Genomic DNA, 24,777 nt, shown 5'->3' with positions numbered 1-24,777 from the left:
AATTCCTCCAATTTTGTCGTCGTTGTCATCATTAAATTAGACATAAATTGTAAGATATTGAATTATTGTGATGTTTGTTGCTTGATTATGGATTTCTGACTGTAAATGCATTTCCCATTGTAAGGTTGTAAGCACTACAGAGGACATGAGACTTTGCCATGTAGTTAAGAGTTCATCATTTGCTCAAAAGCAAAGGTGGAATTTTTTGTCAGAAAAAATGTGTATATATATAGATCTTTGTTTGAACATGCATTTATTGTAGATCAGTGTTGAATGTTTAAACTTCAATTCTTTTATTCTAATTTCAATGCAGAGCAGTACTTTACTGACTTTCACGCAGTGTAATGCTTCAAGTTAACAGTGCCCATAGCGTGAAGACAATCCATTACTGTTATCAAAGTCCATTGATGTTACATTCCAGTGACAACATTTTGAAGAATGTACATGTGAGGATTTCTCATTTACTCGAGTTATCACACAATGGCACAACAATAGTAATGATGGTATCTGCAGGAAAGTTAAAAGCTTATAACATAGAATTGTTTTTGAAATTGTATACAAACTATTGTTTTTACTTTTTTGGTGGCTAGCTGTGATTTAACCATAAATGTCTACATCAGTATATTCAGAAATCGTTAAGTAATAGGATTTTCTGCTGTGTTTCTGTAATGTTTGTTTTGTCATTCCAACCGAGAAAGCCCTACAACATAATTGGAAGCAGCTGCTGTGTTATTAAAATAAAAGTATCGTGCACTTCTTTGTTTGCCATTTTTGGTGCACGTTTCCAAGCATTTACTCCATTATTTCAGATTTAGAAGAGCTTACTCTTGGTGTGACACACTTCCTATATGGTGGCATAAAAGAGACACTGGGGTGTATAAAACTCCAGTGCATTTTGATTTAAAGAAAAAAACTGTATTTATGTTTTTTGTAGTTTGTTCCACAGACCCATAGCAATGAGATTCTTAACCATGTGCACCATGTCAGAAAAAAACATGTCACACACATCTACAAAATAACTGATGGCTAATTAAGTAAACTACAATAAAATTTTAATCATTTTTGAATGAAAGGGATCAATAAATGTTTAAAATTATCATTAATAAAAAGTAGTAACTATTTTCACATCTGCTTCATTGTAAACAATGCCAAGCAAGGCTAATGGAAGAAAAATGTGTCTGTTGCACCATTGGAGCTGATTTAACATAATCTGCCACTGCACTAGCAAAGCCTTTCAGCTGTTCTGTTTATGTAATAGGTAACTTCCAGAAGATGAGAACTGAACTTTGTAAACCACATGTCGCTGTCATGTTTGTATGTTACGGCCTGAAGTTTTTTTACTAGACCAGTCAAATATCAGTTTACCAATCAACTGTTTTACACACATGTGCCTGGAAATCAGCTTTCTGAGTTTGGATTTAATCAGCACTATAGCTGCTTCTCTTCAGTTAAATATCACAGGTAGACAACTTCATGCTCAGTCTAATTTTTCTACTTCCCCTTCACTGCACAGATACTCACTTTGTCCAGATTAGGTAAAAATCTTTAAAAATGATACAGAACATAACAACCCAAGTGCATTTCGAAAGTGACTGCATTTACATGGGAGCAAAAATCGGCTATGGAAGAAAAAATCCGGCAGCAAGAACTGCGTAATTGGAGCATTTACTTTACCAACCAGATGTAAACAGAGTGATTATAAACTCTGGGAGATGCCATATCACCAAATTCATCTTTTTCAAGACGTCTAGAATGTCATTAATATGTGTTGTTACATTTAAAGCATAAATGAAAGAAAATGGACAGATGCTTATCATTGTTTTAATGTAGTCTGCTATCTCTCCTAGACTAAATACTTTGTAACCAAGGCTATTTTCCTTTACAAATAGTTCCAAGTATTTCTCCTCACCCCCTTTTTTTATTTATTATTTCAAATTTTCACAGACTGCCTAGATCATATGGTTCAAGGCATCTTCCAGGAATTATGGTGCAGTAAAGTTGAAATAGGGATTCATTGCAGCATGTCAAGTGAAAGCCCAGACAAGCCAGCTGCACTCTCTGCTGTTCTACTTTCTTCTTGAGAAACATGGGGAGACGAGCTCTTATCAGCTACGGTAGAGGAAATAAACACTCTTGCGTTGCTAGTAACAGGAAAAGTTATAGCTTAAAAGCGTTTTGCAGTCCCTTATTGTCTGTCCCTCTTTCACACAAACTGCTTGAGTAGTTGGCACAGTGTTTCATAGTCAGCTCCTTGGGGTTTTTGGGAATTATTATTAAGATATGATAATATCTGGGCTAAGTGCTAAGGTGTATGAAAGCTTGTATGAGACTGAGATCTTTGTATGGTGCAGAATATCACGTGGAAGTTTAAGTGAGAATGTTCCGAGACAGTGAGATCACAGAAGAAATTAAACCAAAAAGAGAGAGATTTGGCTATGTGGTTAAGTAAGGGGTTGCACCTAAATTTTGTAAATAGATTACAGAATTGAGAAACATCCCCCCTCATAGTGGGCTTCAACAAATCTTGAAATGAAGTGGCTAAACAACAACAGATGCATATAAATATAATATGCTTTTGTTAAACCACTTCAAAAAAATGACAGAAAAGATTGTTAGTTATTAGTGACCTATTTCATTGTTGTCATAATTTTGTAAAGTTTCTGATAAGGTAATATAATCTGTAATCATGTTTACATTTTGTAATTCACAGGTTGTGTTTTATTAGAGTTGAAATTTCACTCACTTAGTAGATTAGTTAGGTATTGTCTTATGATATGGTAACGTAGCTTTTTGTAAAGAGGCACTGTGACAAAACTTTCAATATTTTTGTGTGTTAGGTTGAAATGTTATGTCAAATTTTTAAGGATTTCCTTCTTTGTCATTGGAAGGCGCTAATCATCATAACTAATGATGTGTTGCTCTTTTAGCTAATGCTTTGGAGATATTTTATATTTAGCAATTGGTTGAGTTAATTGTGGTTACATCATGTAAAGGGGGAATGCTAGGAGAGCATAGAATTATATTTGGTGATACAAAAATATTTTTGTAAGCATCAACTTAGTTTTACAAAGGTAGCCATTGACACCAGATTATGCAACTACTTTAAGTGGAACAGCAGCTATGCCCTTAGTGGTGCATAAATATACAAAGCTATTTGCTTTCCAAGGAGATTGGGAGCTCTTCTAACATCCCTACATTCAGACATCAACATAGCCTCTGGTAGTACCTGTAAATTCCATGGTTCTGGCAAGATGTCACCAGGATGTAATTCATCTGACTGTTCCAATTATGAGCTCAGCATTAGTTGCAATAGTCAGCTTCTGACAATGCTGTTGGAGAAAGTGTCCAAGTTTGAGGTACCGTGTAAACCTAATGGTTCAAGAAAACGGAGATAATTTTATCCAATAGCTGTTGCCCCCCCCCCCCCCCCCGCCCCCCCCCCCCCCCCCCCCCACACACACACACACACACACAGGGACATAGTTTGACATTCTGTTCTGGAACATGAGCTAGGGAATCTGCAGCTGAGTTTATTGCAGATGTGCAAGAAACTGCTAGTTTGACGGTGTACCTGGTTCCAAATCTTAGGTATTTTGAAGGCATTGAATGAGATGACAAATCTGAACTGAAGTTGACAGCATTCACCAGCCTGCTACAAAAGTGTCTTTATTAAAATAGCCTCATGGCCTGTAAGAATGTCTATTGAATGATAGATGCTTAATGTGCTTGCAGAAGCTCACTGATTGTAGAGCCTGGTTCTTTTAAAAAAATTGACATTAGTAGTGGGTTTTTGGCTGTTTAAGTGTGGCAACTAGAGGTCTGCGAATTGGACATTTGCTTGGTCATACTTGCTCAAGTGCACCACACTCACGCACTGCATAAGTGTGTGACTATGCTTGGAATGGACATCTTGTGGTTAAATGAAGCGTTGTGGGGAGGGAAGAGGCTGCTCTCTCTGGTGTGCACACCATGTGTGTCTGTAGGCTGTTGTTGCTTCTTTACTCCACCACCTGATGGAACTACACTCACATAAATTTTGTTATATCTTAGACATATATTCCTGAATGGTAATGTTTTATCGCAAGATCACTGAGATCCATAAGAGGAAATAATGTGCTTTATACAATAACAAAAATTTGGAAACAGTTTGACAAAAAAACTAAGTTATTATCCTCAGTCTTAGACTGAATAATCACATTACTGTGTTTTATAGGACTATCTGGTCTAGTGATTCAAAGTCACATACATGAATTTTACCACCTAACAAATTATAAATGTAAGAGGAAAAAATTGTCTACAAATGTTTCTTTGTTAGTGCTGTAATTACAAAGAATTTTCACGATATTGTTGGCTGGTTTCAGATGTATTCTGCTTTATTTGTCTGAGATAAGGTTACTTGCTAACTGAAGGTCTTTCCTAACTGCATGTGAGGTTAAAACAAAAACAGTCGTCTCGCAAAATTAGCTTAATTGGGAAAAGACTACTTTTATGCTCCCACCACTTAAGTGGATCATCTTTGTCAGTGCCATCCATTTGGTCTAAATACGAGTCAAGTTCATCGATAGATTGAGCCTGATGTGGCCCACAGTCTGCTCACTATAAAAAACAGAGACTACATTTTACTGTTATTATTATTATTGTTATTGTTATTATATTTTTTGCTGGTGAACATAGCTGACTCTTGTGGCAGCACTAAATAAAAAAAAAAGGCATAAGATATTATTGTCATATTAGATTTTTTTTAGGTTGCCGGAAATTGGTATTTCATCACAGATTTGATGCACAGTATTTAATGTATTGTGTCTGTGAGAAAGAGCAACCTCCAAATTTTGACTTTCTCATCTGTGAGATGGAGACAGCACTCTTTCATCACCTATAGTATTTACAGATACAAGAAGATAGTATGACAGTTCTACTGTACTGCCAACATACCAGTGTCACTGAAATGGGTATTCTGCAATTTGGTTCAATTTTCATTTGCTGGTGATGTAGCATGTATTAAACAGAAAAACTGGATCCGCAATAATTTAAATGTACATCTGTATCTTCAGGCCCTGCGTTAAATGACTTCCCTAACAATACAGTTTTTTTTTTTTTTAGTGTTGCTGTTGTAACCAGTAATTTTTTCAGAGATGTCCTTCTCCACCAACATTTCCAGGATTTTATCAAACTGCCAAACTACAGACTGTACTATTCTAAACAAGCTGTTCCACCTACTCTGTTTCTTGCTTCAAGCTTATCTGTACTGAATTTGTGTCACCAGTGTTCTTTCTGAAACAGTCTGTCTGTATCCTTAGCAGCATAAGTCATCTGATAAAGCACTGCAACTTCATTTTTCAAATAACCATAATTGAAAATATGTCTCAGGGCTGTGTTCAAAATGTGCAGTACATGCATAATGCTGAAAGATTTGCAATGCCTTGCATATATTAGTGCCTCAGTATGTGACAAATGATATCTTCATAATATGCTGGGGATTTACTGTTAAGTTTAATTATGTGTCCTCAGTGTAGTTCTTAATAAATATCCACCAATTTTTTTCATATGAGGGAAGTACATTTCACTGATACCATATTTCCAACATGTTTTGTGATGTATATCAATCCGCATATCCACTGTACATGCCCTTACTGCTACGTGTATGGCCTGGCCAATGCTGGGCATCACACTTACCCATATTTCATTGGCTTGCCTTTCAGTGCTTCATGCTACTGTCAAAGGATGAAGCAAAATGTTGGAGATAGTTCACAAGTCCCAAATATGAACTGACATATACAAGTTCCTGACATAAAGCATAAAATACTTTATCTGATATTAATAAAATGGTGGAAGATCCATGGCACACATTTCTATTCTCTCTTTTAGATCCCATACCTTTCACTGAAACTGGCAATGCTTTAGAACTTACACTTCTTCTCGTTCTTCAGACAAATGCCTTCAGATGTGTAGTGGTGGATCTTCACATCGGGAGGGCAGAGTTCCTGCCATAGAGATGTAGCTGGTGTGATTTCCATCCATGTTTCACTAGTGAGAATCTATCTCAAATGGGTACGAACACTGTCTTTCACACTCAGAGTATGTTCTTTTGAATCAAGATTCAATTTCACACTGTCATTTGGACCACATTCAATGTCATTATCCTCCAGGGCCAACTGAATGGCAGTCTAAAAAGATGGTCAGGCCATTCCAGCATGCAGTACTCAAATGAGTGCAAAGAAGCTAAGTGCAGTTACTCCCTTCATGCAAAGCAGCTGTATTGCCATCTGTTGGACTTTTGCAAAACTACATGGGCCGAGCAAAAATCAAGTGAGCGTAAATTCCAGATGCAGACCTCTAGTGACAGCTAACAAAGTTGACTCCTAACATAATGTTACACAGTAAATTTACTATAGTGACATAATTGCTTGCAGAATAGCATGAAGTTCATGTATTTTCCTCCCACCACTCCCCTCCAACTATGCCTTGTAATTTTCAACATGTTTTCAGTTTTGAGTTACGCAACTCTTTCCTCTGTATACTATATTATCATTTGGAGATTAAATCTGAAGGAGTGAATGTTTTCATACCTAATGATGTAATGTTTACATTATCTGTTCTACTTGACAGGTCAATCAAGATAACTACAAAGCTTTGGAGGAGGAGGAAGATGTGCATGTTCTCACAGGAGCACTGAAACTATTTTTTCGAGAACTGAAGGAACCGCTTATACCTTGCAAAATGTTCAGCAAGGCACTAGATGCCAGTTGTAAGTTTGTACTTGCATCTATACGTCAGTGTAATATATAATCATAATATCTGGCAATAATAAGGAAATAAGGAACATAACTTTGCTCCAAGCAGTGTAAAATATGTTATGTTGGACATAAACTGCTTCCATTCATGACATTATTCCATTGGCCCCAAATGTCCATTATGTTGTTTCAGTATTATTATTGTAGATTCCATAGAAGGCACAATTTTTTGGGCTTCTGTTGATCTCTTTAGGATACAGCCTGAATGTTTACTTGTATATAGGGAGTAACATTTTATATTGGTTATTGGTTTTATGTCCTTATTTGTTGCTTTTAACATGAAATAAATAAAAAAAACTTCTTGTTTATGTGAGATATTCTTAGCAGAAATCCTTCCTAAAATGATTTACTATCCAGTACTTCCCTTATATGTTATGGTGTTGTCTGCCCTCATTATACTGAGCAGAGATTTATTGTTTGCAGTTTGGATAGAGAGAGAAGTAGAAATTAATTTTGAACTGTGAAATATTAAGAAATTTGAAACACTTACTGTCCAACCAGATGTTTCCACTCGGCACAGTAGTGTCGTTATGGTCTGCTAGTTATTACTTTTTGACATTGTTTATTGTGTGAAATACTGCTTTCCAGAATAATGTGAATATGTAATTCTTGACATATGTCAGACTGATGGAAAACTTGATAAGCATTCATATGTTTACAGTGCTTCTGCTTTGTAGTTCATGATGGAGATATCAGTCACAGTGTAAGAGGTAATTACTGAAATGGGGTATGTGAAATACAGTAAATATAAAAAGAAATATCTGTGGCTATGGTTATTACAAATCACTGTGAAGCTTAGTTTTTGTGACTCGACAATAATACTGGGAAAATACTTGAATGCAAGTTGAGATTTACATTAACCGTTTTATTGTTATTTTACCCATTATATTAATGGCGGATGAAAGTGTGTGACAGAAAAATAATAGTTTCATGTTTTAACCAAAAAATACTTCCTAAAGGGATTACAATATTTGTTTACACAATTTTAGTGAAATCGAGGAATTATTTTAAATTTTCAAATGATTTTTTATTATGTCACATCTTAAACATATTTGTTTTATGTGAGTTTTATTTTGCTTTATATTTAGATGTATCAGTAATGTGATTTCTGGTTCCTTAGGGATTATTAAATCATGGACGTTAATCTGCTAATTGTCACCAGCCACACAGTTTCCTTGCTGTTTATCTGTGTACAAAGAAAACAGTAAATTTGGAGCACTGATGTTCGGATTTGTCAGCTGTGTAACACCTCTCTCTCTCTCTCTCTCTCTCTCTCTCTCCCCCCCCCCCCCCCCCCCCCCACCCCAGCGTGTTGTGTCCTTAGCTAAAAGACTAGTCCTGTGATCAGTATTTAGAATTAGGTAGAGTAAAGATGGAACTTTGGGTGTGCCACAAGAATCCACAAAGGCCACACTTGTTGGGCCACTGGAGCCAACTTGGGCAGCCAATTGTGAAAAAGTCATGTGCATGGACCACAGGAGCCCAGTAGAGTAACTCAGGAGACCTATAGAGATAAGGGAGAGGTTACTTGACAGAAATAATGAGGCAAAGACCTTAGACAGTTAAGATTAATTACTCACTCGCTCACCCCTCTGCTCTACAGCCCTTGAAGGTCCTTGGCCTGCATCACAATATCGTGCCATTCTATCCAGCCCATGGCTTTTTGCCTCCATCCTCTGACACCTAGCTCTTTCATGTCTTCTTCAATTCTATCCACCCATCTCTTTCTGGGATGTCCCTTCCATCGTCTGCCTCCAGCCTTGCCATAAAAAATCCTCTTACATATTCTGTCTTCCTCCAGTCTAACCACTTGTCCTGCCCATTGCAGTCTCCTTATTTTAATGGTGGTGGCAATGTCAGGTTCTTCAAAAAGTTGTTCTAGTTCCGCATTCAGACAGGTGCGCCAACCTTTGTAATCGTATATTGGGCCATATAGCTTAAGCAGAACTTTCTTTCCCAAATGTTAAGGATCTTGTCCTCATTTGCAGTCATGATCCACACTTCAGTAATGTATTTATCAACTCATCTTATTGTACTGTAAATGAGAATTTTAGATTTTTGTGATAGAAGCGAGCTCATAAGCATGGGTAGTGCAGCAGAGTAGTGCCTGTTTGGTCCTACTATTTTAGCTTCCACATTGCTGCCAATGTCATTTCTCTTTGTGATAGTCAATCCAAGGTACTTGAAATCTCTCAACCTTTCATACTCCTTGTCGTCTATACTGAGATTTGTTAGGTTTCGGCCGAGCGGTTCTAGGCGCTACAGTCTGGAACTGAGCGACCGCTATGGTCGCCGGTTCGAATCCTGCCCCGGGCGTGGATGTGTGTGATGTCCTTAGGTTAGTTAGGTTTAAGTAGTTCTAAGTTCTAGGGGACTGATGACCTCAGAAGAAGTCCCACAGTGCTCACAGCCATTTGAACCATTTGTTAGATTTCATTGGTTGGTCATTGCCATATATTTGGTCTTTTCGACTTTCACTACCAGGCCAAGTTCCCTTGTACCTCTCTCCAGTTGTTGATAGGCATCGGCCAGCACAGTAATGTTTTGTGTGAGTAATGCCACATCGTCTGTGTATGCTAGCTACTGCAGTGAACAATTAAAAATGGTTCCTCCTCTGTTTAGCTCTATGTGACTTATGACTTTTTCTAGGCAGAGGTTGAATAGTTGTGAGGAGATATTGTTACCCCGTCTTAGCTCCTTCTTTGCTTCATTTCTCTGGAGATTTCACCTTGTATTTTTACTTTACAGTTGGTTTCACTTGGGGTCATCACAGTAAGTTTAACAAACTTGTTAACTATTCCAGCCTCTTCCATTACATTCCACAATGCCACTCTTGAGATGCTATCATAGGCTTGTTTAAAATCCCTATTTCTTCTAAAGCCACTCTGATAGCCACAGGTTCCTTGATAGTTCTGGCAGTTTAATTTATCCCTTTTTTTATGTTTGGAGTACATTATAGCTGTTTCCCACTCCATTGGCATGCTCTCTTCCTGCCAGATGCTCAGTATTACTTCATGTATTGCTTTCGACATTGTTTCCCCACTATATTTGAGAAGTTCTGCCTGGATATGATCTCCAGGTGCCTTATTGTTTTTTAGGGTCTTAAAAGCTTGTATCACTTCCTCCAGTGTGGATTCTAGTTGTAAGACCTTTGATCCATAATAAGTTATTTCCACCAGTTCTTCTCATTAGAATCGTTCTACTTCTTGGTTCAGCAACTCTTGGAAGTATTCTCCCCATGTGTCAAGTATTATATTACTCTTCCATATCAAATTCCCTTCTTTGCTCCTACACATCTTTGTTCTGGCTTGAAACTCAGCCTTTCCTTCTTTAATCTTTTGGTACATTTCACATATTAGCTTCTCTTCCCCTATCAGTTCAGTTTCTTCCAATTCGTTTCTTTTCTAGTGCTCTTTTCTTCTGTTGGCAAATCCTCTTAGCTATATGGTGCTTCTCATTATATTCATTCAGATTTGCTCTAGTTTTTCTCTGAAATAATTTCATTCGTGCTGTGTTATGCTCTTTAGTTCCTCTCATACATTCTTTATCAATTCAGTTCAATTTATTGCTCATAACACGTAATTTTACATGCATGTGCAGTTTCAACTAAGTATAATGTATTTACAATTACATTTTTTTAAATTTACATTATTTCTTATTACATTACCGAGCGAGGTGGCGCAGTGGTTAGCACTCTGGACTCGCATTCGGGAGGACGACGGTTCAATCCCGTCTCCAGCCATGCTGATTTAGGTTTTCCGTGATTTCCCTAAATCGTTTCAGGCAAATGCCGGGATGGTTCCTTTGAAAGGGCACAGCCGATTTCCTTCCCAATCTTTACCTAACCCGAGCTTGCGCTCCGTCTCTAATGACCTCGTTGTCGACGGGACGTTAAACACTAACCACCACCACCATCTTATTACATTGTAATTCATGATAAATTCAAGTTATAAGGGCATTTTTGAATAAGTCACTGCTTGACTCACTTTTTAAAAGTGTCCCCTGTCAATATCTTAACTTCATTTGGTAACAAGTTGTTATAAATAGCTCCTTGGACATAGGGGCTCTTCCCTGTTAAAGTTAATCATCTGTTAACCATATGAAAATCTTTTCTATGCCTTGTTTCATAGTTGTGAATTTCCATGTTTCTTGTTGTGATCTTGGTGTCTTCTTTCACTAGCATTATAGTTTCTAGTATATTCATGGTATAAACTGTGAGAATATTGTGTCTAATGAATAGGAGTTTGCAAGAAGTTCGTGGTTTTACCATCAAACCAATCCACCATCCTTTGAGTCCGAACGTATCCCAGAACCTCTCCAGGTGCTTTGAGAGTTGCAGTCTTAAGTTTCCACATTATTTCTGTATATTATTTTGAAGTGTTGGTATTGTCCTTAGCCCCCTCTTGTACTTTCATCTGATATGCTCTCCGCATTCCTTCAAACTTCAATTTCTTAATGCCAAAACTTTTTTGTTTGTGGCCTTTTTGTTTACTCAATAGTGAGATCCTTTGCCAAGACTTCATTCTCACTAGATGATGATCTGAATTGCAGTCAGTGCCTTGTTGGCTCCTAACTTCCATTATGTTCGATTTGCATCTCCCAACAATCAATATATGGTCTATCTGAATTCTAGTTTGTCCATCTGGCAACACCCATGTTCCTTTGTGTATCTTTTTGTGTGAGAAATGTACTGATGACATGTATATTTTTCTTAAATTAAATTTCCCCTGAGAAATTTAAGTCTCTAATTTATCTATGATAACGTTGGAAGCTGAACAAGTGAATTAAAATTCGTGCTGCAGCCAGGACTCAAACCCGGGTCTTCTTGCTTACTAGGCAGACATGCTGACCATTACACCACCACAGTATTATGGTCAACATAGCTGCACAAACTACCCAAGTCAAATACCCTCCCCAACACAAACCACAATTCACATCTCCCCTTATATTGTAACTATCACCAGGGCTCTCTGACATTGGAATAGCACCCCAGCATTGGCGTAATGGGGAAGTGCTGTTCCACAGCATTATGGTCAACATAGCTGCAATAGCTGCACGAATGTGTAATGGTCAGCATATCTGCCTAGTAAGCAAGAAGACCCGGGTTTGAGTCCCGGCCACAGCACAAATTTTAATTCACTTCTTCAGCTTCCAACGTTATCGTAGATAAATTAGATTCTTAAATGTCTCGGAGAAAATTTAATTTAAGATCTATTCAATCACATGTAGTACAGCACTTCCCCATTATGTCCAATGCTGGGGTGCTATTTTAATGTCAGAGAGCCCTGGTAACAGTGACAATATAAGGGGAGATGTGAATTGGAGTTTGTGTTGGGGAGGGTATTTGACTTGGGTAGTTCGTGCAGCTATGTTGACCATAATGCTGTGGTGGTGTAATGGTCAGCATATCTGCCTAGTAAGCAAGAATACCAATTCTTCAGCTTCCAACGTTATCGTAAATTATGTTTTTGTTTACAGCAAAATCTACAACCGTAAGTCTGTTGTTATTTCATATTTCATGGAGGCAATGTCTTCCTATAATTGGCTGATAGGCCTCTTCTTTGCCTATTTTCACATTCAAGTCTACTATTATTATTATCTTAACACTATGTTTGGGAGCCTGATCATACAACTGCTGTATGTTGCTACAGAACTCATCGTTCTGTTGTTCATCTGCCTCCTCTGTGGATGCATGTACATTTATCATTGTTATGTTGAAAATTTTCCCGTTAATCTTAGCATGGACATCTGTTCATTGATTGGTTCAAAGTGCATCACCGCATGTTTCTGTTCTTAGTGACCACAAAACCTGTTTCAGGTCTGTGTTCTCTCGCCACCTAATCTGCCTTTCCGATATATGTTCCACAACTCGCTAAATATCTCGGAGCTTTCCACTTCGAGTTTCAACCAGCTCTCAGTCACAAGGATAATTTGAGTGTGAGAACTTTCCTGGAGGGCGGTAAATTCATGAACTTTATTATGAAAACTTTGACAGTTTACTGGTGAAATTGTGACAGTCGAAGTGTCATATCATCGGAAGCTTCAAGCATAAATTTGTTTCAATAGCTTGGAAAATTTAGTTGATTTCTTGCATGGCCATGTATCATTGTGACAGTCTGTACTACTATATGAAGACAAGTTATCATTTAATGTCATTAGCAAAAGATTCGAAAAGCTCTTGACCACTTCAGATTTTTATGCAATAACTCAATGTTCGGGCGGACATAGACTACCATACGACTACATAAAGGCAAGTCGCCGTTTAACATTGTAAACAAAAATCTTGAAAGGCTTGGCTGATTTACTTCAGATGTTTTCACGATATTCTAATAAATATTAGAACAGATATAGCCTATATGGTACTTTAATAAATATTCAGACAGATGTAGGCTAAATATTGTTGTAAACAACACTGTACAAGTTTTCTGTTAAAACTGAGTGCGAGAAAGAAAATGCTGTGCTGTGCTTTGCTGTGAAAATATGTGGTTCTGTTTTCTTTCTTTCAGTCAGTTATAACTGCAATAGCAGGGCATTAAAATTATTAGGCAAATTGTTTCTCTTATATATGTTCTTTCTCCTTATATATAATTTTAAACAAAAAATTATACACACAGCTCTGTGCTATTTTGGTTTCTTCCTTGCAGTTGATTTAACAAAAAAACAGGAAAGTTGTACTTATAGCTTGTTGACTTGTGATTAGAATACTGTTATGGAATATGAGTCATCTGAAACTTCGTGATCCTACTCGTTTGCTGAATGAAACTATGTGAAATACTTTCATTAAAGCTACTGTCCTCACAGATCCAACAGCAGGAGAGCTCTCTCATACCCCATATAACAATAATACCTACTGATTTACCCATTCACTTTAAACAACTTCAATTCACAATCAGAAGTTCGATGGCAAAAACAATAAACAAGGTTCCAGCTCAGAGAGGGGGTTAGAGAACATGGATATAGAGAGGGGGAGGAGGAAATTGACAGAGAGAGGCAGAGGAGGAGGACAGAGTGAGGAGACAGACGGGGGGGGGGGGGGGGGAGGAGGAGGCGGAGGAGGAGGAGGAGATGGACAGAGAGAAGAGGAAGAAGGAGATTAGGATATATATGAAATTTCCATACATATTGAGCGATAGTGAAGCGTTGCCAGGTTTGCTAGTTCGTGTATAATTCGGTGTGTACATACAAACATTGACCAATGAACAACTTCTTGAATAGATAATCCAGTATCATGAGCTAGTGCACCTGACATTGATTTATTTATGCTCCACTTCCCGATCGATCAATGTTAATGTCCACATCATTGCATTTTTTTAGTGTCCAAAGTAACAGCATTGCCTATAATTGTAGTTTGTTCCATCGCTAAAAATTCATTCAGGATTTTAATGTGGTAAGATGATTTTGAAAATCATTTTTGGAGCCTGTAGATACTGTTGAGCAAAATCTATTTTCTTCAGTATCTTCTGCTGACAGTTGATGTCAGGCAGAAAGGTAAAATTGCATGTAGCTGGAAAGAGCAAGCTTGCTGCAGATCCAATGTCGAGGCTTGACATGGGTCGTGCATATCTTCCAAAGTGCTCACAGTTGTTTTCAGATTTTCTTTTATGACTTTAACTAAATTGTAACGAGTGTTCCAGTGAGTATCAGATAATCATTTCAAACTTGTTATTGTTTTTTCTACAAGTAATTCCCATCTGCATGTAGAAAATGAGAAGAATGAATGTAACTTCTCTACAGCTCCAAAGAGGTGGAGCTAGAGGGAATGCATGAGAATGCATGAACTCCCCAAACATTTGGGGGAAGGGGGGTAAAATTGAGAAGGGATCTCGAACTCCCACAATGTTACTTTCCATGTGGACATCTATAATTGTTGTGCTCATTTGATCTGTTCTACTGCTTTCATGTAGACTGCTGTCAAAAATTATTCTGTATTATATAGTCTTCTTTTATATCTCCAATAAATTTTTCCTTAACATATTAACCCAAATTAAAAATAAATTCTTTTGTATACCTTTTGAGGAATAAGAAGGTAATCTCTTTGTCCCACCAGCAGACTCCTCAAGTTTTAAACAATGCATTTTCAATATTAGATCATCTTTTGCCATCACAGGCACCAGTTCTAAGAAATTTTCTCTATTTTCCAATGAAATATCTTCATAACAGCAGAACGCAAGGTATTTCTGGTCTTAAAAATACTGTAATATGTAAAAGGCAATATAAAATACTTCTCCATTTCTTGGTCTCGTCAATAACTCATGCACATATTTTTAAGCTGTACTTATAGTACACTTGTGTACATCAATATCAAAAAACATTTTATGTAGAATAATTGCATCCAGCAGACAACTGGTTATCATTACAGTTTTTAAGTTCTGTGCAGTGTTTTATCAAGATTATAAAAATTTTGTACACCTCTAGTAACAATTGCCACAGTGTGATCATAGGTAAGTAGGTACCTATTTTTCTATTCTGCGTGTATATATATTACTGAACAGATTTTGGCCTTGTTTGGGATTTGACTAAAAATTGTCTAGTGCTGGGGGGGCCTCGAGATTTGGAGGCCCCCTAGGGTTAGAGGCCTGGGGCACATCCCCCCCGCCCTCTCTCCTCCTCCCATTAGTCTGCCACTGTTACGAAGTCTTTTCTGAAGGTATGTCTTTAGAGTGTAGCCTTGTACAAAAGTGAAACTTGGAGAATGGGTAGTTCAGAAGAGAAGAGAAGAGAATAGAGGCTTTTGAAATGTGATGCATCGAAGAATGCTGAAAATTAGATGGGTAGATTGAATAACTAATGATAAGGTATTGAATTGAATTGGGGAGAAAAGAAATGTATTGCACAACTTGACTAAAAGAATGGTTCAGTTGCTAGGACACTTCCTGAGGCATTGTCAGTTTGGTAAAGGAGAGACGTTTGGGAGGGGGGAGGGGGAGTGATAATTGTAGAGGGACACAAAGGTCAGACTGCAGTAAGCAGGTAGATGTAGGTTGCAGCAGTTACACAGAGATGCAGAGGCATGCATAGGGTAGAATCATGCGGAGAGCTGCATTAAACGAGTTTTCATGTTAACAACCACAACAACAATGTGCTTTTTTGAAGGTATGTTTTCTCATCCAAATGAGATGATTCGCTCATTCTGGCACATTTTAAAATCAAATCCCTTAGGTAGAACAGTTTTTCTCAAGTTTCTGTGCTAGCCTGGAAGCCCAGTTAAGTGCAAAAGCTGTAAATTTTTTGCCAAGATGGTGTTTCCATGTAATGTTCGTAATATTCTTGAGGGGAAAAAACCTTGTTTCACAAAGTGCCTAGCATCCAGCACATGTTGGTCTATCAATTATTCATATGATTTTGAAACACATCCCTGCTGATTTTTTAACACATTCCAAGTTGATTTCTGAATGAAGCATAAGTTGAGTTTTGAATGCATGCATAGTGTATGTGATGTCTCTGCCAGAGGAATCTCGATTGCATCTAAAAATAAACTTTCCTGCATACAAAAGGGAACGGAGCTATACGAACTGAGCGAAATAAAGCCAAATGGCTGAATGCCAATCACTATTTGTTATGTGGTTGACTGAGTTTTTGAATGATTTGCTTCATTATAATTACTAGTGAAATCCAAAGATTCGGAGTACCAGAGTGCAAATAAATGACAAACTGGAATAAGAGTTAAGAAAAATTACATATTATCTTCTTGGTTTACCCAAGAAAATGAAATTTTGACTGAAAAGTTTTGGCCAGATTGCAACACTTACTAGTGTACAGCCCCCGGCTAGCAGCCTCTTAAGTTCGATTCTGGGAGTATTGCGGAAAATGCGTTATATAGACATGTAATAACACCTAACCGGAGAATAAATCTGGGATAACTAAACTGGTGATTGTGGCAGTATTAGTGAAGCTAACCAGAGAATGAGTCTTAACACTGGCAGGAATAGTTACAAAATTAGTGATGACAAGATTGTTTGTTGAAACGATGAAGGAGAACAAATGGGGACATCACACAAATTATGGAAGAATATGACGATTCCAAATTTACACAAAAATTTCGTACTACTACTTTTTGATCTCATCCTTGAGAATCTGGAGTGTATGAAGAAATTTTTGCTGTTAGTAGGCCTAGTAGGCATCTGATATTGGTACTTCATGAATTACATTATGTCGTGCTATAAAAATGACCATTTGTGCCAAAACATTCTCGTTTATTTGGTGTGTGTTACAATTGCTGCAATATTAGACAGGCCTATTTCATTTCATCTAGCAGACAGTGACAAAATAGACATAATCAGATCAATAAATCACACCAGTCTTGGGTACTATTTGTTCTTTTTTATTTTTATTTAGGCCGGCCTGAGTGGCTGTGCAGTTCTAGGTGCTACAGTCCATGGTTTCATGATCTAGTGAAAGGACCAACCAATGTGCAGTGTTTGTGTACAGATCTCAGTGGTCTAAATTTTAACTAATTATGTTATTAAGGTTGGTGGCTCATCCCAATTTTTATATCATTTAATCAATCAGTCAGTCAAATTTTTCTGGGTTTGAATTTTTACAGCTACTCAGTTGATTAATATGTCTTATAACATGAGAGTTCACAGTAAAACGAAAGTTTACAATTTTACATTCTGCGTGTTATAAGTGTTGCTATAGTTGAATTCTTTTATCGTGGCGGGTCGCACATGCCCGCCCAGACGCGGGAGATTGGTGCGTTGCCAGTTGCAAATGACGCATGCGCCAAGAGAAGCAGCGCCACAGTATAGTATAGTTCACAAACTTATGTTTTGGGGGGAGTGCGCAGTTTATGAAGTAAACCCACAACGGCTGCATTAACCCTTTCGCTGCCACAGAGACGTGCTCCCCGCATTCCGCGCTGTGTGCGATTTTGTCATCACTGCACTGTTCGCCTGTGCTGACACATGGTGTTCCGACTGCTTTGACACACTTATCATTCGATTTCACAAAAACTATTTGGCCCAAAAATTTGATTTTTACACATCTTCTTGACTGATATCTTCCCCCCATAAATGACTTAATTTTGTTTCGATGTTCAACGCAGTTATTGTACAGCATTAAATGTAGTAAACCATTGCACAAAATTTTGAAGAGTTTGCAGAGGTAAAAGTCCATAGCGTATACTTTTCATATGGTCGATTTTAGTTGCCACAATGTTGAGAATGAAATGTAGACAAGATACCTAAATTTCATATAAAATGTACTGTATAACAATATCTCATTTAATTTAAGTACCAGATAGGTGTTGTATGTAATATTGAGAAATATTCCGTCTTTTGCGACTGTAATAAAAGTTTTATTCATACCAAAGTCACTTCGCTTTTTTCCAAAAAGTTCTGATTAAAACAAAATTGGCGAAGTACACAAAACTGAATTGTAGACGTAATAAAACATAGAAACTAAAATATATTGTCAGTGAGGCGCAGTGCGCAAACAATTTGTGTTTGTCACAACGGACAGCAAATACTTGCCAAAACATAGATCAGTTGACGAAAACATTGAATATGATGATATTGCAAAGCAGCAAAGCAAAGAATTACTTCAGACAATCAAGTGGCTCGGCAACGTACAAGCCAAAATTCTGGTCTAAATAATACTTTTAATACTGTCGCAAATAATTTGTCTCAATATGAATAGTAAAACAGCGACAGCAGAAGAGAAGATATACAAACATAACAGATAACATGAATATTGTATGTGTGCCTTTTCATTGTTTTTAATTGCTGTGAAAAGAAATATTGGAGGACAAAATTAGAAAAACCGGCAACTTATTATGATTATAATGAAGAGACAAAGCACTAGAAATTTCAAAAAATTACATTCAAACAAATAAAATTCATATGTGCTCTGCACTGCAGTCGGCTCTGGCAACGTCGTTCTCTGTTCATTGGCTGACTGTGTTTTGTCACATCAGATGCGAGAACGAACCTAAACTCAGCCGTCGTCGTAAATGACGCGCACTATGGTGACTAGTGTATTGGGTAAAATCCCTCTCCTTTCCTCCCTCCCCCCTCTCTCTAATAAGTAAAGTGATTGTTTCTGTTATGTGGTGTTGTTAAGATAGTGAATTTGTTTCCAGCATTATAATTAATAGTAGTTATTTTCTGTTACAGCGAAGTCTCAGGAAGAGGAAAAACTCAGAGACTTTCAAGAGATAGTGAAATCTCTTCCAAAACCTAATAGATGTACTTTGAAATTTCTCCTGCAACATCTACTGAGGTAAGTGTAGCAAATCAACCTTCTTTTATATTGTACTAGCTGACAAACCTGGCATTGCATGGGTATTCATTTTGACAATTTTCTTGTAGAAACAAAACCTTATATGTGCTCCTGCAGTAGACTCAATGTGAGATGATCCCAGACAGTTTCTGTACCCTGGGTGCACCTGCTTCCCGCGTCTACAATGCAATTTTGTAAATGACTCTCTGGCAACACCTCTTTATAGCTCTATAGATAGCCATTGTTTTCACCTACAGTTGAAAGCTGTCAAAACTGCTGCCAGGTGTCAGGAACTTCCTCAAAATGACTTGATTGTAGGAACTTCATAGTAGTAAAGAATAAGAGTTGATTAAAAATTCATGTGTGATGGGGCATTTTTTCACCCTCTCATTGTTTATGATGCCATATCTCTGCATCATACAATTATATAATTTTGTACGTACATTCAGTGACATATGTGGGTACTGTCTGCAAAGTATTTCACATATAGAGTTAGTAGCAAAGAGTTAATAAATTGAAACATCATGCAAAATGAGGCAATTTTTCACACATCTCGTTGTTTATGACATCATATCTCCTGACTGTGTGTAGTGCCATGATTTAATGTTGTAGATGCATTTTGTGGCATATGTGGATAGTGTCTGTGAAATTTATTGCAAATAGAGTTAGTAGCACAGAAGTAATAAATTTAAACATCATGCATGATGCAGCAGTTTTTCACGGATCTCATTGTGTATGATGTCATATCTAGTGAACTACGATCACTATGTGATCAAAAGTATCTGGACACCTGGCTGAAAATGACTTAAAAGTTTGTGGCGCCCTCCATCGGTAAAACTGGAATTCAATATGGTGTTGGCCCACCTAAGCCTTGATGACAGTTTCCACTCTCAGGCATATGCTCATTCAGGTGCTGGAAGGTTTCTTGGGGAATGGCAGCCCACTCTTCACGGAGTGCTGCACTGAGGAGAGGTATCAACGTCAGTCTGTAAGGCCTGCCACGAAGTCAGTGTTCCAAAACATCCCAAAGGTGTTCTGTAAGATTCAGGTCAGGACTCCGTGCAGGCCAGTCCATTACAGCGGTGTTATTGTCATGTAACCACTCTGCCACAGGCTGTGCATTATGAACAGGTGCTCGATCATGTTGAAAGATGCAGTCGCCATCCTTGAATTGCTCTTCAACAGTGGGAAGCAAGAAGGTGCTTAAAACATCAATGTAGGCCTTTGCTGCCATAGCGTCGTGCAAAACAACAAGGGGTGCCAGCCCCCTCCACGAAAAACACGACCACGCTATAACACCACCGCCTCTGAATTTTACTGCTGGCACTACACAAGCTGGCGGATGACTTTCACTGGGCATTCGCCATACCTACACCCTGCCGTCGGATCACCACATTGTGTAGCTTGATTCTTCATTCCACACGATGTTTTGCCACTGTTCAATCGTCCATTGTTTATGCTCTTCTCACCAAGCGAGGTGTCTTCTGACATTTACTGGCGTGATGTATGGCTTATGAGCAGCTGCTCGACCATGAAATCCAAGTTTTCTCACCTCCTGCCTAACTGTCATAGTATTGCAGTGGATCGTGTTGTAGTTTGGAATTCCAGTGTGATGGTCTGGATAGACATCTGCCTATTAGACATTATGACCCTCTTCAACTGTCAGCGGTCTCTGTCAGTCAATATACGAGGTTGATCTGTACGCTTTTGTGCTGTGCATGTCTCTTCACGTTTCCATTTCACTGTCACATCGGAAACAGTTGACCTAGGGATGTTTAAGAATGTGGAAATCTCGCGTACAGACGTATGACGCAAGTGACATCCAATCACCTGACCGTGTTCCAAGTCCGTGAGTTCCGTGGAGTGCCCCATTCTATTCTCTCACAATGTCTAATGACTACTGAGGTTTCCGACATGGGGTGCCTGGCAGTAGATGGCAGCACAATGCACCTAAAATAAAAAACGTATGTTTTTGGAGTGTCCAGATACTTTTGATCACATAGTGTACTTGGGAAGAGAGAACAATTTATATATCAAATATATGATTAATTATGCAAATTGGCAAGTTATCAAATTTGACTCACTGGAAGTGGCATGCCAAGGAGTTTAACTGCAAGTGCAGTATGAAGGCACTGGTGATAGGCAAAGACAGCTACATAGCAGAATGGTCTTAAAGAGCAAGGGGAGAATGAAAGTAAAACTGTGAAAGTTACAGAATTTTGCCATTTAATAATGGGTGTTGTGGGGGTACAATACAGTTATTATATGCTGAAAAAGTACTTTTGAAAGAGAATGAAACCTAAAAAGCTGTACTCTGCTGATGTATAAATTAATTTTATAATTTTGAAATGAGAAAATTGCAGGTAAGCCTTACAAAAAGCACTTGAGCTCATCCCGATGGCTTTGTCTTCTCCGTCACTGGCTAACTGCTGCTGAGACTAAGTCCGAGTCATTCATCTTAGATGCAGAGGTTTCCGGAGGAATTGTTGTCTTCCATTTGAGCTGTTGTAGTGCCGTATTTTTTTCAAGGTCTAGTGCTAAACTTCGCACAATGTGGGTGCAAAATCACCAGTTCTAGTCCAGTCCTTTTTTTTAAAACTACATTTTATCTTACTGCTAAAAGTGGATGATGGATGATGGAACCTCAAAGATAGTTTGTTTCACTTTCTGCTGTAAACCTGTATGCAGCACCGGGATACGCACCGTGGCTCCTGGCCTCTGGCATGCTACACTTCAAATAGTCTGCAAATGCATGGGCTGGCCATCAAAGGCTTCCTGTAGTGGGTCACTAGACTAGTGTGCACAATACGTCTGCTATCCCGCCTACCAGAGACTACCTCTGTATAAACACAGTGTAGCCGGTGCTTCTTCACGTTGTGTGTTCTACTGCTTATTGTACTGTTTCTGTGTTTGTTGTTCACTTGAGTGTGGGTAAATCAACTTCTATTCTTAATGGCCCCACTACTGGTAGTGTCCAGCATTATGACACTTTCTAACACACCAGTAATAGCAAAACCATTCTGCGAAAGAGTTTGTGGCTGCATCAGGATCAGAACTGTTTATGCCCTAGGGCAGGGCTTCACAACATACGTGCTCGCGGGGCAAGCTGTGAGCAGCAAGGCGCGAGCACGGAGCAGCGCGAGCACACTACCCCCACTACCGGACCAGAGCGGAGAGTGGGGAGAGTCACGTGGGGTACACAACAGTTGCTGCCGGTCGATGTAAATCTGCAGCCACCTGCAGGGATATCACTCACGAATTATTACTGTGACAAATGAAACAAATAAAGGAGAATGTACACATGCCACATAATTTTATTCGCTTAGTGTATGCCTCTACCATCTGTAGACACTGAAACTAAAGAATTCCATGACAATCCTATATTTTCAACACTTTCTTCAACACTACTTAAAATATCACCTCCGGTTGTAGTGTTCTTCATGGCTACTACATCGAGGAGCTCCTCCCTCACCTGAAGATCTCTATTAACACCTCTAATAAATATGGCAAGCTGCGCTGTTCCAGTGATATCAACGCTTTCGTCCATAGCTAGAGAATACACCATAAAATCCTTACAGATATTTGCAAGCTAGCTCTGGACGTTGTCTGACATGTCCTGTATGCGACACATAAAGGTCATGTTAGATAATGGCACAATCCGAAACTGTTCAACTTGAGATGGACACAAATGTTCCGCTGCAACTACCAAACATTCTTTTATTAAATCACCATCAGTTAAGGGGCGCAGGGATTTTGCTAAAAGCAAAGCAATTTTGTAACCCACTCTGAGAGCTGCCTCAGTTTATTTTTCTTCGTCGTCCAGATCTTCTTCAGATAGCTTCCTTTTAAGTTTAATAACTTCCTGTGCACGATCTGGTCAATCACATTTTCCACGTCCATAGTCTTTCGCGTGGTACGACATATAATGTCGCTGCAAATTAAATTTCGTAAAAGAATTCAGCGTTTTGTGACATACTAAACATTTTGCAACACCATCTTTTTCAGTAAACAGATACAATTCCTCCCAATGGGGGTTGAACTGCGAAAGCGTGGTTGGGGTTACCCAACGGCAACTTCACATGATTCTTAACCAGCGAAGTGACTGTTAAGAGCTGATCGTAGTACTTTAAACATTACACAGTCGGCGCGAATTCATTAGGCACCCTGCGGTCCTATTCAAACGTGCACGCACATTTCCCCTCCCTCCCTACTCCGCGACCTTGCAGCTGCTCGCGAGCACGTGCCTGAGCAGACGCGAGTACTCGCGCTCAAAACCGGCCAGTTGTGAAGCCCTGCCCTAGGGCAACATTTGACCTAAATAAAGTATTTGTGTGGCCATGGTTCTCAGCTGTATTTTATAATAATATGCATCTAGCAACTAAGAGCAGAATCCACAAACATCAAATATTGTTGAGCTTTTTTGGAGCCCACAGTGCAAACTGTGTCTCGTAGCGACATGATTGCGATAAAGATGTGCAAGTTACACTGCTCGCTATATGATGTTTACTGAGTAAAACACGATGAGCTCATTTGAGCATATTGCCATCATCAGGTCTTCTGTAAATACATTTGTAGGTGATAGTCTTGATATTGTAAACTGTAACTACGATTTGAAAGTTGTTGTACACAATTGGTGTTTTTACCTTACACGTAATATTGATGCTGCCATATGCTGTCTTTGTTGGGATTTGTATTTAAACATTACTTGGGTGTTTATTGTAGGCGTAATGTTACACCTGACTTTTAGACATAGATTAGTCAGTTTTTTGTATGTTCGTAGTGATGTGTGGAAATTGAGTTGTGTTTTGATCATTTTCTTAAGTTTGGATCTAATAATGTTTTTTACCTGAAATTTCATTTGCTTTTTGTTGAGATTTTTATGTTTAAGTTTTTAATTTTCACATAATAATTTTGTTACTGACAGGTTTCAGATAGATTATATAATGGTAAGACAGAGATTTAGGAACCAGGTTTTAAACTAAAAGACATTTCCAGGGGCAGATGTGGACTCTGACCACAATCTATTGGTTATGAACTGTAGATTAAAACTGAAGAACCTGCAAAAAGGTGGCAATTTAAGGAGATGGGACCTGGATAAACTGACTAAACCAGAGGTTGTACAGAGTTTCAGGGAGAGCATAAGGGAACAATTGACAAGAATGGGGGAAAGAAATACAGTAGAAGAAGAATGGGTAGCTTTGAGGGATGAAGTAGTGAAGGCAGCAAAGAATCAAGTAGGTAAAAAGATGAGGGCTAGTAGAAATCCGTGGGTAACAGAAGAAATATTGAATTTAATTGATGAAAGGAGAAAATATAAAAATGTAGTAAATGAAGCAGGCAAAAAGGAATACAAACGTGTCAATAAGATCGACAGGAAGTGCAAAATGGCTAAGCAGGGATGGCTAGAGGACAAATGTAAGGATGTAAAGGCTTATCTCACTAGGGGTAAGATAGATACCGCCTACAGGAAAATTAAAGAGACCTTTGGAGAACACAGAACCACTTGTATAAATATCAAGAGTTCAGATGGAAAAGCAGTTCGAAGCAAAGAAGAGAAAGCAGAAAGATGGAAGGAGTATATTGAGGACCTATACAAAGGCGATGTACTTGAGGGCAATATTATGGAAATGGAAGAGGATGTAGATGAAGATGAAATTGGAGATACGATATTGCGTGAAGAGTTTGACAGAGCACTGAAGACCTAAGTCGAAAAAAGGCCCCAGGAGTAGACAACATTCCATTAGAACTACGGACAGCCTTGGGAGAG

The 24,777-nt window shown here is 38.4% G+C and overlaps 1 protein-coding gene across 1 annotated transcript in view; it reads left to right on the top strand.

Annotated features, from left to right (window-relative positions):
* LOC126470130 (rho GTPase-activating protein 12-like) overlaps positions 1–24,777 on the top strand; it is a 232,867-nt gene that overhangs the window by 203,814 nt on the left and 4,276 nt on the right. Inside the window, exons 12-13 of the mRNA XM_050097745.1 lie at positions 6,607–6,745; positions 18,905–19,010. Coding sequence (XP_049953702.1) covers positions 6,607–6,745; positions 18,905–19,010 — 245 coding nt within the window. The remainder of the gene's footprint in view (positions 1–6,606; positions 6,746–18,904; positions 19,011–24,777) is intronic.

The sequence above is a fragment of the Schistocerca serialis genome, chromosome 3 (genome assembly GCF_023864345.2).
Source record: "Schistocerca serialis cubense isolate TAMUIC-IGC-003099 chromosome 3, iqSchSeri2.2, whole genome shotgun sequence".
Classification (NCBI taxonomy): Eukaryota; Metazoa; Arthropoda; class Insecta; order Orthoptera; family Acrididae; genus Schistocerca; species Schistocerca serialis.
Note: the sequence above shows the minus strand (reverse complement) of the source record. Positions and strands in the feature narration are given on the sequence as shown.